Source organism: Nerophis lumbriciformis, linkage group LG24 (genome assembly GCF_033978685.3).
Source record: "Nerophis lumbriciformis linkage group LG24, RoL_Nlum_v2.1, whole genome shotgun sequence".
In the NCBI taxonomy this organism is placed as follows: Eukaryota; Metazoa; Chordata; class Actinopteri; order Syngnathiformes; family Syngnathidae; genus Nerophis; species Nerophis lumbriciformis.
This window is the reverse complement of record NC_084571.2, coordinates 35,175,950-35,189,736: the sequence shown is the minus strand read 5'-3', so window position 1 is coordinate 35,189,736 and position 13,787 is coordinate 35,175,950. Positions and strand designations below refer to the sequence as shown.

General features: G+C 40.1%; 1 protein-coding gene across 3 annotated transcripts in view; it reads right to left on the bottom strand.

Annotated features, from left to right (window-relative positions):
* Window positions 1–13,787, bottom strand: part of ttyh3a (tweety family member 3a) — a 75,510-nt gene that overhangs the window by 56,522 nt on the left and 5,201 nt on the right. For all 3 annotated transcript variants that reach the window (XM_061982032.2, XM_061982034.2, XM_061982035.2), the window contains exon 2: window positions 6,313–6,486. In XM_061982032.2, the coding sequence (XP_061838016.2) occupies window positions 6,313–6,438 (126 nt within the window). In that variant the 5' untranslated portion in view covers window positions 6,439–6,486. The remainder of the gene's footprint in view (window positions 1–6,312; window positions 6,487–13,787) is intronic.

Here is a 13,787-nt window from a genome sequence, read left to right as displayed (position 1 = left end):
GTATTTAAAAAAAATGCATTCCTATAAAACTAGAATTCACTACAAATACCCTCCCACTGTTTCATTATAATTAAAAAAAACAACACATTGCGAGAACCGGTTTGAATCGAGAATCGATTCTGAATTAAATCATTACCACAGCAATCGGAATCAGATCAAATCCATAGGTGACCCAAAGTGTACATTTTATTACATTAAAAATATCCAAATACACAAGATCAAGTATGGTGGAAGTTGTGAAAAAGTGTTGTTTATACTGTCTGCAAACAGCACCATTAAAAATGTTCCACCCAAACTTCCTATCAAGAATTGTCCAATTACACTCATGGGGGTAAGACAACATGTGTGAAAGATTTTCATGTCATAAAGTCCCAACTCACAGTAAAAACATCTTACTTCAAACGCTGGTTCTATCTAATCTGTGAGCTATGACGCCAATCAGGGCTCACGGTGTCCACTCAAGTACCCCTGTGAGATTATTTACTGTATGTACATAGTGTATGGAATGTCAGTGCACCGCTTGGTAAAGAGACAATGTGATAATGACGCATGTCTGGGCTGAGTCTTTCTCTGTCATAGCAACGGAAATTGAAATATGAATCATAGTGGGAAAAAAAGAGCTCAATTTGTGTCAAGTAAAAGAAAAATGCTTTTGAAAGGCTTGTGATCCAAGGCATACCACATCGTGATGGAAGTGCTACAAACCAGGTAGGTTAGAAGGGATTGTAAAAATACTTGTGTGTGAAGAAATAGCAAGGAAGCCCCCCACTAAGGTGGCTTGGCCTGGATTAGAACAATACCAGCTGGTCTAACGCCTTGAATAGGCCAAGGAAGACACATATAGTAGCTAAACAGATGGTGACATAGATCTAAAAGGTTAGGAGGTGGAAGAACAGGTGCTGAGGAAAACATTTCATCTTCCAAGAATTAGCATGAATGGGGGAATTCATACATTAGACATAACCATGATGGAAAGCTTGTATGTCATGGGCGATATGACTGAAAACTGTATCACAATATACTAGGGGTGTAACGGTACACAAACATTTCGGTTCGGTACGTACCTCGGTTTAGAGGTCACGGTTCGGTTCATTTTTGGTACAGTAAGAAAACAACAAAATATAAATTTTTTGGATTTTTATTTACCAAATTTGTAAACAATGGCTTTATCCTGTTAACATTGGGAACACTATAATAATTCTGCCCACATTAATCAACATTAAACTGCCTCAAGTTGTTGCTCAGATTAAATAAAATGACAAAACTTTTCTTCTACATATAAAAAGTGCAACATTAAACAGTTTCAAGTCAACTCATCATGCTTAATTTATTACAGCATTTGGTAAGCCTGTAATTGATTTTTATATGTAAATGTTATATTTTTATCAACGTGTGATAGCAGGGACCCTGCCATTCAAAACTAGACTGCTGCATTACTAATGATTAATGTAACTATAGCTGAAAAAAATAGTACCATAGCAATAGGAGAGACTATTCATCCCTGAACACCATGGAGTTCATGTAGGCTTAATGATGCAGTTACATTGTTATATCAACTATCAGAGACAGAAACTCTTTATTTAACATAATGTCCTTTTTTGCTGCTTCAACACAGCTCAATCAACACAGAAAAAGGTCAAGTGAAATAACAGACAGACAGGGCTTTGCTGTCCGTAACACACACACACACACACACCGCAAAATGACCTAACGTTACGCTAAAAACGAATTAGCCTTCGCCTCAAGCTAGGACTGCGAGCGAGCTGAGCTGCCTTTTATATTTCTAGAAGGTCAACGGGCTCACAGTGATGTTACTAGTAGTTGACTGGGAGGTGTTTATTATAATTTGGGGAGAGTCCGCTGCCTGATGCTTACCTGCTAAACGCTAAGCACTGACTACATGCGCTCTGAATACGCACTGCTGATTGGCTGTTACCGCTCTGTTTGTAACCAATCAGATGGTTGTGTGGGTGGGACAATGCTGGGTGCTGTGTAGAGGACTGACAAAGACAGAGGCAGAAGGAAGCGGAGGCGGCTACTTAATATGTTCGTGTGGAAACTCGTTCGGTACACCTCCGAACCGAACCGAAACCCCCGTATAGAAACGGTTCAATACAAATACACGTACCATTACACCCCTACAATGTACGTGTTTTATATTGGTTGATCGGTAATTGTTGGCTTTTTTATGACCTACCGGTACTCAAATTAAGGATATGAAGTGGAAATGCAAACATGTCATTTAAAATGAAACCTTCCTCTGATTAAAATCCCCTCAGGTATCAAGGCAAAAAGGAAAGGAAAAGTCGACACAACCTTGGAAAACAACTAATGTAAACAACATTGTAAAACCACATTGACCACTTAAAGGGGAACATTATCACCAGACCTAGGTAAGCGTCAATATATACCTTGATGTTGCAGAAAAAAGACCATATATTTTTTTAACCGATTTCCGAACTCTAAATGGGTGAATTTTGGCGAATTAAACGCCTTTCTAATATTCGCTCTCGGAGCGATGATGTCACAACGTGATGTCGCATCGGGAAGCAATCCGCCATTTTCTCAAACACCGAGTCAAATCAGCTCTGTTATTTTCCGTTTTTTCGACTGTTTTCCGTATCTTGGAGACATCATGCCTCGTCGGCGTGTTGTCGGGAGGGTGTAACAACACGAACAGGGACGGATTCAAGTTGCACCAGTGGCCCAAAGATGCGAAAGTGGCAAGAAATTGGACGTTTGTTCCGCAGACTTTACCGACGAAAGCTATGCTACGACAGAGATGGCAAGAATGTGTGGATATCCTGCGACACTCAAAGCAGATGCATTTCCAACGATAAAGTCAAAGAAATCTGCCGCCAGACCCCCATTAAATTTGCCGGAGTGTGTGAGCAATTCAGGGACAAAGGACCTCGGTAGCACGGAAAGCAATGGCGGCAGTTTGTTCCCGCAGACGAGCGAGCTAAACCCCCTGGATGTCTTGGCTCACATCGTCCCTTATGCCACCGAAGATGATCAAGAGAAGAATATCGACCCTAGCTTCCCTGGCCTGCTGACATGAGGGTATGTCTACAGAATATATTAATTGATGAAAATTGGGCTGTCTGCACTCTCAAAGTGCATGTTGTTGACAAATGTATTTCATATGCTGTAAACCTAGTTCATAGTTGTTAGTTTCCTTTAATGCCAAACAAACACATACCAATTGTTGGTTAGAAGGCGATCGCCGAATTCGTCCTCGCTTTCTCCCGTGTCGCTGGCTATCGTGTCGTTTTCGTCGGTTTCGCTTGCATACGGTTCAAACCGATATGGCTCAATAGCTTCAGTTTCTTCTTCAATTTCGTTTTCGCTACCTGCCTCCACACTACAACCATCCGTTTCAATACATGCGTAATCTGTTGAATCGCTTAAGCCGCTGAAATCCGAGTCTGAATCCGAGCTAATGTTGCTATAGCTTGCTGTTCTTTCCGCCATGTTTGTTTGTGTTGGCTTCACTATGTGACGTCACAGGAAAATGGACGGGTGGTTAAAATCAGGCACTTTGAAGCTTTTTTTTAGGGATATTGCGTGATAGGTAAAATTTTGAAAAAAACTTTGAAAAATAAAAATAAGCCACTGGGAACTGATTTTTAATGGTTTTAACAATTCTGAAATTGTGATAATGTTCCCCTTTAACAAAAACCTCTTAAAACTAGGGAGCAAAAATAAAAAATACGGAAAAAAATGCTTAATAAAGTGTGACAAAATAATGCTAAGTCTGAAAATGTAAACCGAGTGGGGCGAAGGTGGTTCACATTGATCTGACTAGGCACCGTTTTTATACTGTCAAGGTGACTTTCCCTGTTTTATTGACAATTTATTCACTCTTTGCAGCAGTCATTTTTACATTCTCTTCTCACACTGGCGCAACCAAACCTGATAATTACATGTTACCCGAATGGCTGTTAGCGTGTCACTCGCACTGATCAGTGATCACTTCCTGCGTTGCTCGGTTACCAAACAGCGAGTGCCTTTGTTCAGTTAATCAACCTTGCTTAGCAACTTCTGGTTTCTTTCGACATAAGAAAAAAATGATTCAACATTTTAACGAATGCATTTTTTATTGATATCGAGTACATGTATATCGCGATATACATGTACTCACTCAGCCCTAATGTCATTTGTATCGATCGGTGATCACTTCTTGCATTGCTCGGTTACTCGAGAGTGAGTGTGTTTGTTGCAGGCAACCAACCCTTCTTCACAACTTGTTTTCTTCCAACAAAAACGGAAAAAAAAAAAACGTTTTATCGAACACATTTTTTTTAATTGATATCGATTGTATTTATCATGATATATCTTGATATCGTTTTATTGCCCAGCCTTACTGTGCCTCGCACATATCAGTGATAATTCCTGCGTTGGTCGGTTACCAGACAGCGAGTGCCTTTGTTCCTGTAACCAATCTTGTTTTGCAATTTCGCATTTCTTCCGACATAAAATTTAAAAAAAATCAAACGTTTTATCAAACACATTTTTTATTGATATGGTGTACATGTCTGTCACGATATACAGTACAGGCCAAAAGTTTGGACACACCTTCACATTTCAATGCGTGTTCTTTATTTTCATGACTATTCAGATTGTCACTGAAGGCATCAAAACTTTGACACCTGTGAAGTGAAAACCCTTTCAGGTTTCACTACCTATTGAAGCTCATCGGGAGAATGCCAAGAATGTGCAAAACAGTAATCAGAGCAAAGGGTAGGTTATTTTGAAGAAACTACAATATAAAACATGTTTTCAGTTATTTCACCTTTTTTTGTTAAGTACATAACTCCACATGTGTTCATTCATAGTTTTGATTTGACAATCTACAATGTATATAGTCATGAAAATAAAGAAAATGCATTGAATGAGAAGGGGTGTCCAAACCTTTGGCCTGTACTGTATATTGATATCGCCCAGCCTTAGTATCACTCGCACTGATCAGTGGTCACTTCCTGCGTTGCTCGGTTATCTGAGAGCGTGTGCGTTTGTTCATGCAACCAACCCTTCTTTGCAACTTCCGTTTTGTTCCAACTAAAAGAAAAAAGAGACACTTATTGAACGTTTTATTAAACACATTTTTATTGATATCGAATATGTGATTATCGTGATATATATTGATATCGTTTTATTGCCCAGCCTTACTGTCCCTCGCACATATCAGTGATAATTCCTAAAACCTTGTTTTGCAATTTGGGTTTCTTCCGACATAAAAGGAAAAAAAAATCCAACGTTTTTTTTTACCAAACACATTTTTTATTGATATCGTCGTGTACATGTCTATCACGATATATATTGATATCGTTTTATCACTGAGCCCTACTTAAACATATGTAAATATTGACAGTAAATCATCTCGGAAGTTTAATTGTGACACAAATTTGAACTTCTCAGGATAACACCCCAAAACATGATTTAAAGAAACTAGAGATGTCCGATAATGGCTTTTTTTTGCCGATATCCGATATTGTCTAACTCTTAATTACCGATTCCGATATCAACCGATACCGATATATACAGTCGTGGGATTAACACATTATTATGCCTAATTTTGTTGTGATGCCCCGCTGGATGCATTAAACAATGTAACAAGGTTTTCCAAAATAAATCAACTCAAGTTATGGAAAAAAATGCCAACATGGCACTGCCATATTTATTATTGGGGGGGGGGGGGGGGTGTATATTGTAGCGTCCCGGAAGAGTTGGTGCTGCAAGGGCTTCTGGGTATTTGTTCTGTTGTATTTATGTTGTGTTACGGTGCGGATGTTCTCCCGAAATGTGTTTGTCATTCTTGTTTGGTGTGGGTTCACAGTGTGGCGCATATTTGTAACAGTGTTAAAGTGGTTTATACGGCCACCATCAGTGTGACCTGTATGGCTGTTGACCAAGCTTTGCATTCACTTGTGTGTGTGAAAAGCCGTAGATATTATGTGATTGGGCCGGCACGCAAAGGCAGTGCCTTTAAGGTTTATTGGCGCTCTGTACTTCTCCCTACGTCCGTGTACACAGCGGCGTTTAAAAAGTCATACATTTTACTTTCTGAAACCGATACCGATAATTTCCGATATCACATTTTAAAGCATTTATCGGCCAATATTATCGGACATCTCTGAAAGAAACATATTTTCTTCTCACCCTAGAATTCTAAACGTTCTCTCACAACAACAGCCAAAAATATATTAATTAATTTGATTAAGCCTTTGCTGTAACTAAAGTAAGATTCTCCTAATTTTTCTGAAGCTGCTGCGCCTCCCTGAAGTCTTTGGATCAAAAAAATAGCCTTACCTGCTGATACGTCCAATCCTCCGGCTGAAAGTCACTGCTGGTTTGCTCGAACATGAGGTTGAAATGGGGAAGCCGGTGCAGCAGGTTGACCCACCACGGTGGAGAGTAGCTCACCACCGCCGCCATGGCCACCCAGAAGTCCGGTCAGTTGGTAAACAAAGACGCTAGTAAAGTCTGTACAGGAAACAAAACAAAGGGCGTTCGGCGCTGAATTCCCAGAGCTCAACAACCTAGCATGCACTCCAAACAGCATCACTTGCATAATTCATAATATTGTGGGTATGCTCTTGCGCTGAATAAGAGACCCTGGAGAATTTGCCAGCTCTCATTTTGTGCATGTGAGTGACTAAGAAAAGCTCTGACTGAAACAGTTTAAAACATCAGACATATCTTCTCCCTTTGAATGTGTGTAATCCCTGTCCAAATACTAACAATAAAGACTCTTTGAAGTCTCAACATGTTGTCAAGGAGTGTGCTCTGGTTAGAGTGTCTGCCCTGAGATCGGTAGGTCGTGAGTTCAAATCCCCGGCCGAGTCATACCAAAGACTATAAAAATGGGAGCCATTACCTCCTTCCCACTCAGCATTAAGGGTTGGAATTGGGCCAGGGGGTGAGGGTCATAGGTCAAACGCAGAGGATAATCTCACCACACCAAGTGTGTGTGTGTGACAATCATTGGTGCTTTAACTTTACTAACACAAGACCCTGGAGAATGTGCCAGCTATCATTTTGTGTACGTGAGTGACAGGAAGAAAAGCTCTGACTGAAACAGTTTAAGAAACATTACTTTTGAATTTGTTGTAATCCCTGTCTAAATATTAACAATAAAGACTCTTTGAAGTCTCAACATATTGTGTCAAGGAGTGTGTTTGCTAGCATCGTTTAGTAAGTAAGCTAGTAACCAAGCACCACTACTAGTACTAGCAACTAGTTAACTTGAACGTTTTTCTTCTTAGTCATTCTGTCCATACAGTTTGTTTACATCCTGCTGAGCGGATCCAATCCGTGTCACGGTTCGTTATTCGTAGTCGCTCTTGCTCTTACTAAGAGACCCTGGAGAGTTCGCCAGCTATCATTTTCTGGATGTGAGTGACAGTAAGAAAAGCTCTGACTGAAACAGTGTAACTAACTTTTGTTTCTCCTTTTAAATTTCTGTAATCCCTGTCCAAATACTCACAATAAAGACTCAAAATGACCTGCTCAGTGGCCTAGTGATTAGAGTGTCCGCACTGAGATCAGTAGGTCGTGAGTTCAAACCCCTGGCCGAGTCATACCAAAGACTATAAAAATGGGACCCATTACCTCCTTCCCACTCAGCATTAAGGGTTGGAATTGGGGGTTAAATCGCCAAAATGATTCCCCGGCGCGACCGCCGCTGCTGTTCACTGCTCCCCTCACCTCCCAGGGGGTGAGGGTGATGGGTCAAATGCAGACGATAATCTCACCACACCTAGTGTGTGTGTGACAATCATTGGTGCTTTAACTTTACTAAGAGACCCTGGAGAATTTGCCAGCTATCATTTTGTGTATGTGAGTGACAGTAAGAAAAGCTCTGACTGAAACAGTTTAATAAACATTACTTTTGAATTTGTTGTAATCCCTGTCTAAATATTAACATTCTGTCCATACAGTTTGTTTACATCCTGCTGAGCGTATCCAATCCGTGTCACGGTTCGTTATTCGTAGTCGCTCTTGCTCTTACCAAGAGACCCTGAAGAGTTTGCCAGCTCTCATTTTCTGGATGTGAGTGACAGTAAGAAAAGCTCTGACTGAAACAGTTTAAAATATTAGACATATCTTATATCTTATTTGTGTTTCTCCTTTTGAATGTGTGTAATCCCTGTCCAAATACTAACAATAAAGACTCTTTGAAGTCTCAACATATTGTGTCAAGGATTGTGCTTGCTAGCATCGTTTAGTAAGTAAGATAGCAACCAAGCACCACTACTAGTACTAGCAACCAGTTAACTTGAACATTTTTCTTCCTTGTGAAATGTCAACAATACAACGTTTATACAACAGATAATTAAGAATATTGAGGATGTTTGCTTTGTTCATACTCGCAGTGAGGTCCTAGTTAAGTCGGCAGCTAACGTTAGCCGGTTTAGCTCTAGTTAGTAGGTGATAACGAGTCTCTTTTGTTCCTCTACTTAGTAAGTGATAACGATTCTTTTTTGTTCCTCTCGTCATTCTGTCCGTGCGGTTTGTTTACATCCTGCTGAGCGGATCCAATCCGTGTCACGGTTCGTTATTCGTAGTCGCTCTTGCTCTTACCAAGAGACCCTGGATAATTTGCCAGCTATCATTTTGTGTATGTGAGTGACAGTAAGAAAAGCTCTGACTGAAACAGTTTAAAACATCAGACATATCTTACTTCCATTTCTCCTTTTGAATGTGCGTAATCCCTTTCCAAATACTAACAATAAAGACTCTTTGAAGTCTCAACATGTGTTAAGGAGTGTGCTTGCTAGCATAGTTTAGTAAGTAAGTTAGTAACCAAGCACCACTACTAGTACTAGCAACTAGTTAACTTGAACGTTTTTCTTCTTTGTCATTCTGTCCGTGCGGTTTGTTTACATCCTGCTGAGCGGATCCAATCCGTGTCACGGTTTGTTATCCGTAGTCGCTCTTGCTCTTACTAAGAGACCCTGGAGAGTTTGCCAGCTACCATTTTGTGTATGTGAGTGACAGTAAGAAAAGCTCTGACTGAAACAGTTAAAAAAACATCAGACATATCTTGTAGCTTACTTTTGTTTCTCCTTTTGAATGTGTGTAATCCCTGTCCAAATACTAACAATAAAGACTCTTTGAAGTCTCATGTTGTCAAGGGTTGGAAATGGGGGTTAAATCGACAAAATGATTCCAGGGCACGACCGTCGCTGCTGCTCACTGCTCCCCTCACCTCCCAAGGTGATGGGTCAAATGCAGAGGATAATCTCACCACACCTAGTGTGTGTGTGTGTGACAATCATTGGTACTTTAACTTTACTAGGACAGGACCCTGGAGAATTTGCCAGCTCTCATTTTGTGTACGTGAGTGACAGTAAGAAAAGCTCTGACTGAAACAGTTTAAAACATCAGACATATCTTCTCCTTTTGAATTTGTGTAATCCCTGTCCAAATACTAACAATAAAGACTCTTTGAAGTCTCAACATGTGTTAAGGAGTGTGTTTGCTAGCATCGTTTAGTAAGTAAGCTAGTAACCAAGCACCACTAGTACTAGCAACTAGTTAACTTGAACATTTTTCTTCTTCGTCATTCTGTCCGTGTGGTTTGTTTACATCCTGCTGAGCGGATCCAATCCGTGTCACGGTTCGTTATTCGTAGTCGCTCTTGCGCTTACTAAGAGACCCTGGATAATTTGCCAGCTATCATTTTGTGTATGTGAGCGACAGTAAGAAAAGCTCTGACTGAAACAGTTTAAAACATCAGACATATCTTACTTCCATTTCTCCTTTTGAATGTGCATTACATCCCTTTCCAAATACTAACAATAAAGACTCTTTGAAGTCTCAACGTGTGTTAAGGAGTGTGCTTGCTAGCATAGTTTATAGTAAGTAAGCTAGTAACCAAGCACCACTAGTACTAGCAACTAGTTAACTTGAACATTTTTCTTCTTCGTCATTCTGTCCGTGCGGTTTGTTTACATCCTGCTGAGCGGATCCAATCCGTGTCACGGTTCGTTATTCGTAGTCGCTCTTGCTCTTACTAAGAGACCCTGGAGAGTTTGCCAGCTATCATTTTGTGTATGTGAGTGACAGTAAGAAAAGCTCTGACTGAAACAGTTTAATAAACATTACTTTTGAATGTGTGCAATCCCTGTCCAAATACTAACAATAAAGACTCTTTGAAGTCTCAACATATTGTGCCAAGGATTGTGCTTGCTAGCATCGTTTAGTAAGTAAGATAGCAACCAAGCACCACTACTAGTACTAGCAACCAGTTAACTTGAACATTTTTCTTCCTTGTGAAATGTCAACAATACAACGTTTATACAACAGATAATTAAGAATATTGAGGATGTTTGCTTTGTTCATACTCGCATTGAGGTCCTAGTTAAGTCGGCAGCTAACGTTAGCCGGTTTAGCTCTAGTTAGTAGGTGATAACGAGTCTCTTTTGTTCCTCTACTTAGTAAGTGATAACGATTCTTTTTTGTTCCTCTCGTCATTCTGTCCGTGAGGTTTGTTTACATCCTGCTGAGCGGATCCAATCCGTGTCACGGTTCGTTATTCGTAGTCGCTCTTGCTCTTACTAAGAGACCCTGGATAATTTGCCAGCTATCATTTTGTGTATGTGAGTGACAGTAAGAAAAGCTCTGACGGAATTAGTTTAAAACATCAGACATATCTTATTTCCATTTCTCCTTTTGAATGTGCGTAATCCCTTTCCAAATACTAACAATAAAGACTCTTTGAAGTCTCAACATGTGTTAAGGAGTGTGCTTGCTAGCATCGTTTAGTAAGTAAGCTAGCAACCAAGCACCACTAGTACTAGCAACTAGTTAACTTGAACGTTTTTCTTCTTCGTCATTCTGTCCGTGCGGTTTGTTTACATCCTGCTGAGCGGATCCAATCCGTGTCACGGTTCGTTATTCGTAGTCGCTCTTGCTCTTACTAAGAGACCCTGGAGAATTTGCCAGCTATCATTTTGTGTACGTGAGTGACAGTAAGACAAGCTCTGACTGAAACAGTTTAATAAACATTACTTTTGAATGTGTGTAATCCCTGTCCAAATACTAACAATAAAGACCCTTTGAAGTCTCAACATGTTGTCTAGGAGTGTGCTTGCTAGCATCGTTTAGTAAGTAAGCTAGTAACCAAGCACCACTACTAGTACTAGCAACTAGTTAACTTGAACGTTTTTCTTCTTCGTCATTCTGTCTGTGCGGTTTGTTTACATCCTGCTGAGCAGATCCAATCCGTGTCACGGTTCGTTATTCGTAGTCGCTCTAGCTCTTACTAAGAGACCCTGGAGAATTTGCCAGTTATAATTTGGTGTACGTGAGTGACAATAAGAAAAGCTCTGACTGAAACAGTTTAATAAACATTACTTTTGAATGTGTGTAATCTCTGTCCAAATACTAACAATAAAGACCCTTTGAAGTCTCAACATATTGTGTCAAGGAGTGTGCTTGCTAGTATCGTTTAGTAAGTAAATAATAAGATAGCAACCAAGCACCACTACTAGTACTAGCAACCAGTTAACTTGAACATTTTTCTTCCTTGTGAAATGTCAACAATACAACGTTTATACAACAGATAATTAAGAATATTGAGGATGTTTGCTTTGTTCATACTCGCAGTGAGGTCCTAGTTAAGTCGGCAGCTAACGTTAGCCGGTTTAGCTCTAGTTAGTAGGTGATAACGAGTCTCTTTTGTTCCTCTACTTAGTAAGTGATAACGATTCTTTTTTGTTCCTCTCGTCATTCTGTCCGTGCGGTTTGTTTACATCCTGCTGAGCGGATCCAATCCGTGTCACGGTTCGTTATTCGTAGTCGCTCTTGCTCTTACCAAGAGACCCTGGATAATTTGCCAGCTATCATTTTGTGTATGTGAGTGACAGTAAGAAAAGCTCTGACTGAAACAGTTTAAAACATCAGACATATCTTACTTCCATTTCTCCTTTTGAATGTGCGTAATCCCTTTCCAAATACTAACAATAAAGACTCTTTGAAGTCTCAACATGTGTTAAGGAGTGTGCTTGCTAGCATAGTTTAGTAAGTAAGTTAGTAACCAAGCACCACTACTAGTACTAGCAACTAGTTAACTTGAACGTTTTTCTTCTTTGTCATTCTGTCCGTGCGGTTTGTTTACATCCTGCTGAGCGGATCCAATCCGTGTCACGGTTTGTTATCCGTAGTCGCTCTTGCTCTTACTAAGAGACCCTGGAGAGTTTGCCAGCTACCATTTTGTGTATGTGAGTGACAGTAAGAAAAGCTCTGACTGAAACAGTTAAAAAAACATCAGACATATCTTGTAGCTTACTTTTGTTTCTCCTTTTGAATGTGTGTAATCCCTGTCCAAATACTAACAATAAAGACTCTTTGAAGTCTCATGTTGTCAAGGGTTGGAAATGGGGGTTAAATCGACAAAATGATTCCAGGGCACGACCGTCGCTGCTGCTCACTGCTCCCCTCACCTCCCAAGGTGATGGGTCAAATGCAGAGGATAATCTCACCACACCTAGTGTGTGTGTGTGTGACAATCATTGGTACTTTAACTTTACTAGGACAGGACCCTGGAGAATTTGCCAGCTCTCATTTTGTGTACGTGAGTGACAGTAAGAAAAGCTCTGACTGAAACAGTTTAAAACATCAGACATATCTTCTCCTTTTGAATTTGTGTAATCCCTGTCCAAATACTAACAATAAAGACTCTTTGAAGTCTCAACATGTGTTAAGGAGTGTGTTTGCTAGCATCGTTTAGTAAGTAAGCTAGTAACCAAGCACCACTAGTACTAGCAACTAGTTAACTTGAACATTTTTCTTCTTCGTCATTCTGTCCGTGTGGTTTGTTTACATCCTGCTGAGCGGATCCAATCCGTGTCACGGTTCGTTATTCGTAGTCGCTCTTGCGCTTACTAAGAGACCCTGGATAATTTGCCAGCTATCATTTTGTGTATGTGAGCGACAGTAAGAAAAGCTCTGACTGAAACAGTTTAAAACATCAGACATATCTTACTTCCATTTCTCCTTTTGAATGTGCATTACATCCCTTTCCAAATACTAACAATAAAGACTCTTTGAAGTCTCAACGTGTGTTAAGGAGTGTGCTTGCTAGCATAGTTTATAGTAAGTAAGCTAGTAACCAAGCACCACTAGTACTAGCAACTAGTTAACTTGAACATTTTTCTTCTTCGTCATTCTGTCCGTGCGGTTTGTTTACATCCTGCTGAGCGGATCCAATCCGTGTCACGGTTCGTTATTCGTAGTCGCTCTTGCTCTTACTAAGAGACCCTGGAGAGTTTGCCAGCTATCATTTTGTGTATGTGAGTGACAGTAAGAAAAGCTCTGACTGAAACAGTTTAATAAACATTACTTTTGAATGTGTGCAATCCCTGTCCAAATACTAACAATAAAGACTCTTTGAAGTCTCAACATATTGTGCCAAGGATTGTGCTTGCTAGCATCGTTTAGTAAGTAAGATAGCAACCAAGCACCACTACTAGTACTAGCAACCAGTTAACTTGAACATTTTTCTTCCTTGTGAAATGTCAACAATACAACGTTTATACAACAGATAATTAAGAATATTGAGGATGTTTGCTTTGTTCATACTCGCATTGAGGTCCTAGTTAAGTCGGCAGCTAACGTTAGCCGGTTTAGCTCTAGTTAGTAGGTGATAACGAGTCTCTTTTGTTCCTCTACTTAGTAAGTGATAACGATTCTTTTTTGTTCCTCTCGTCATTCTGTCCGTGAGGTTTGTTTACATCCTGCTGAGCGGATCCAATCCGTGTCACGGTTCGTTATTCGTA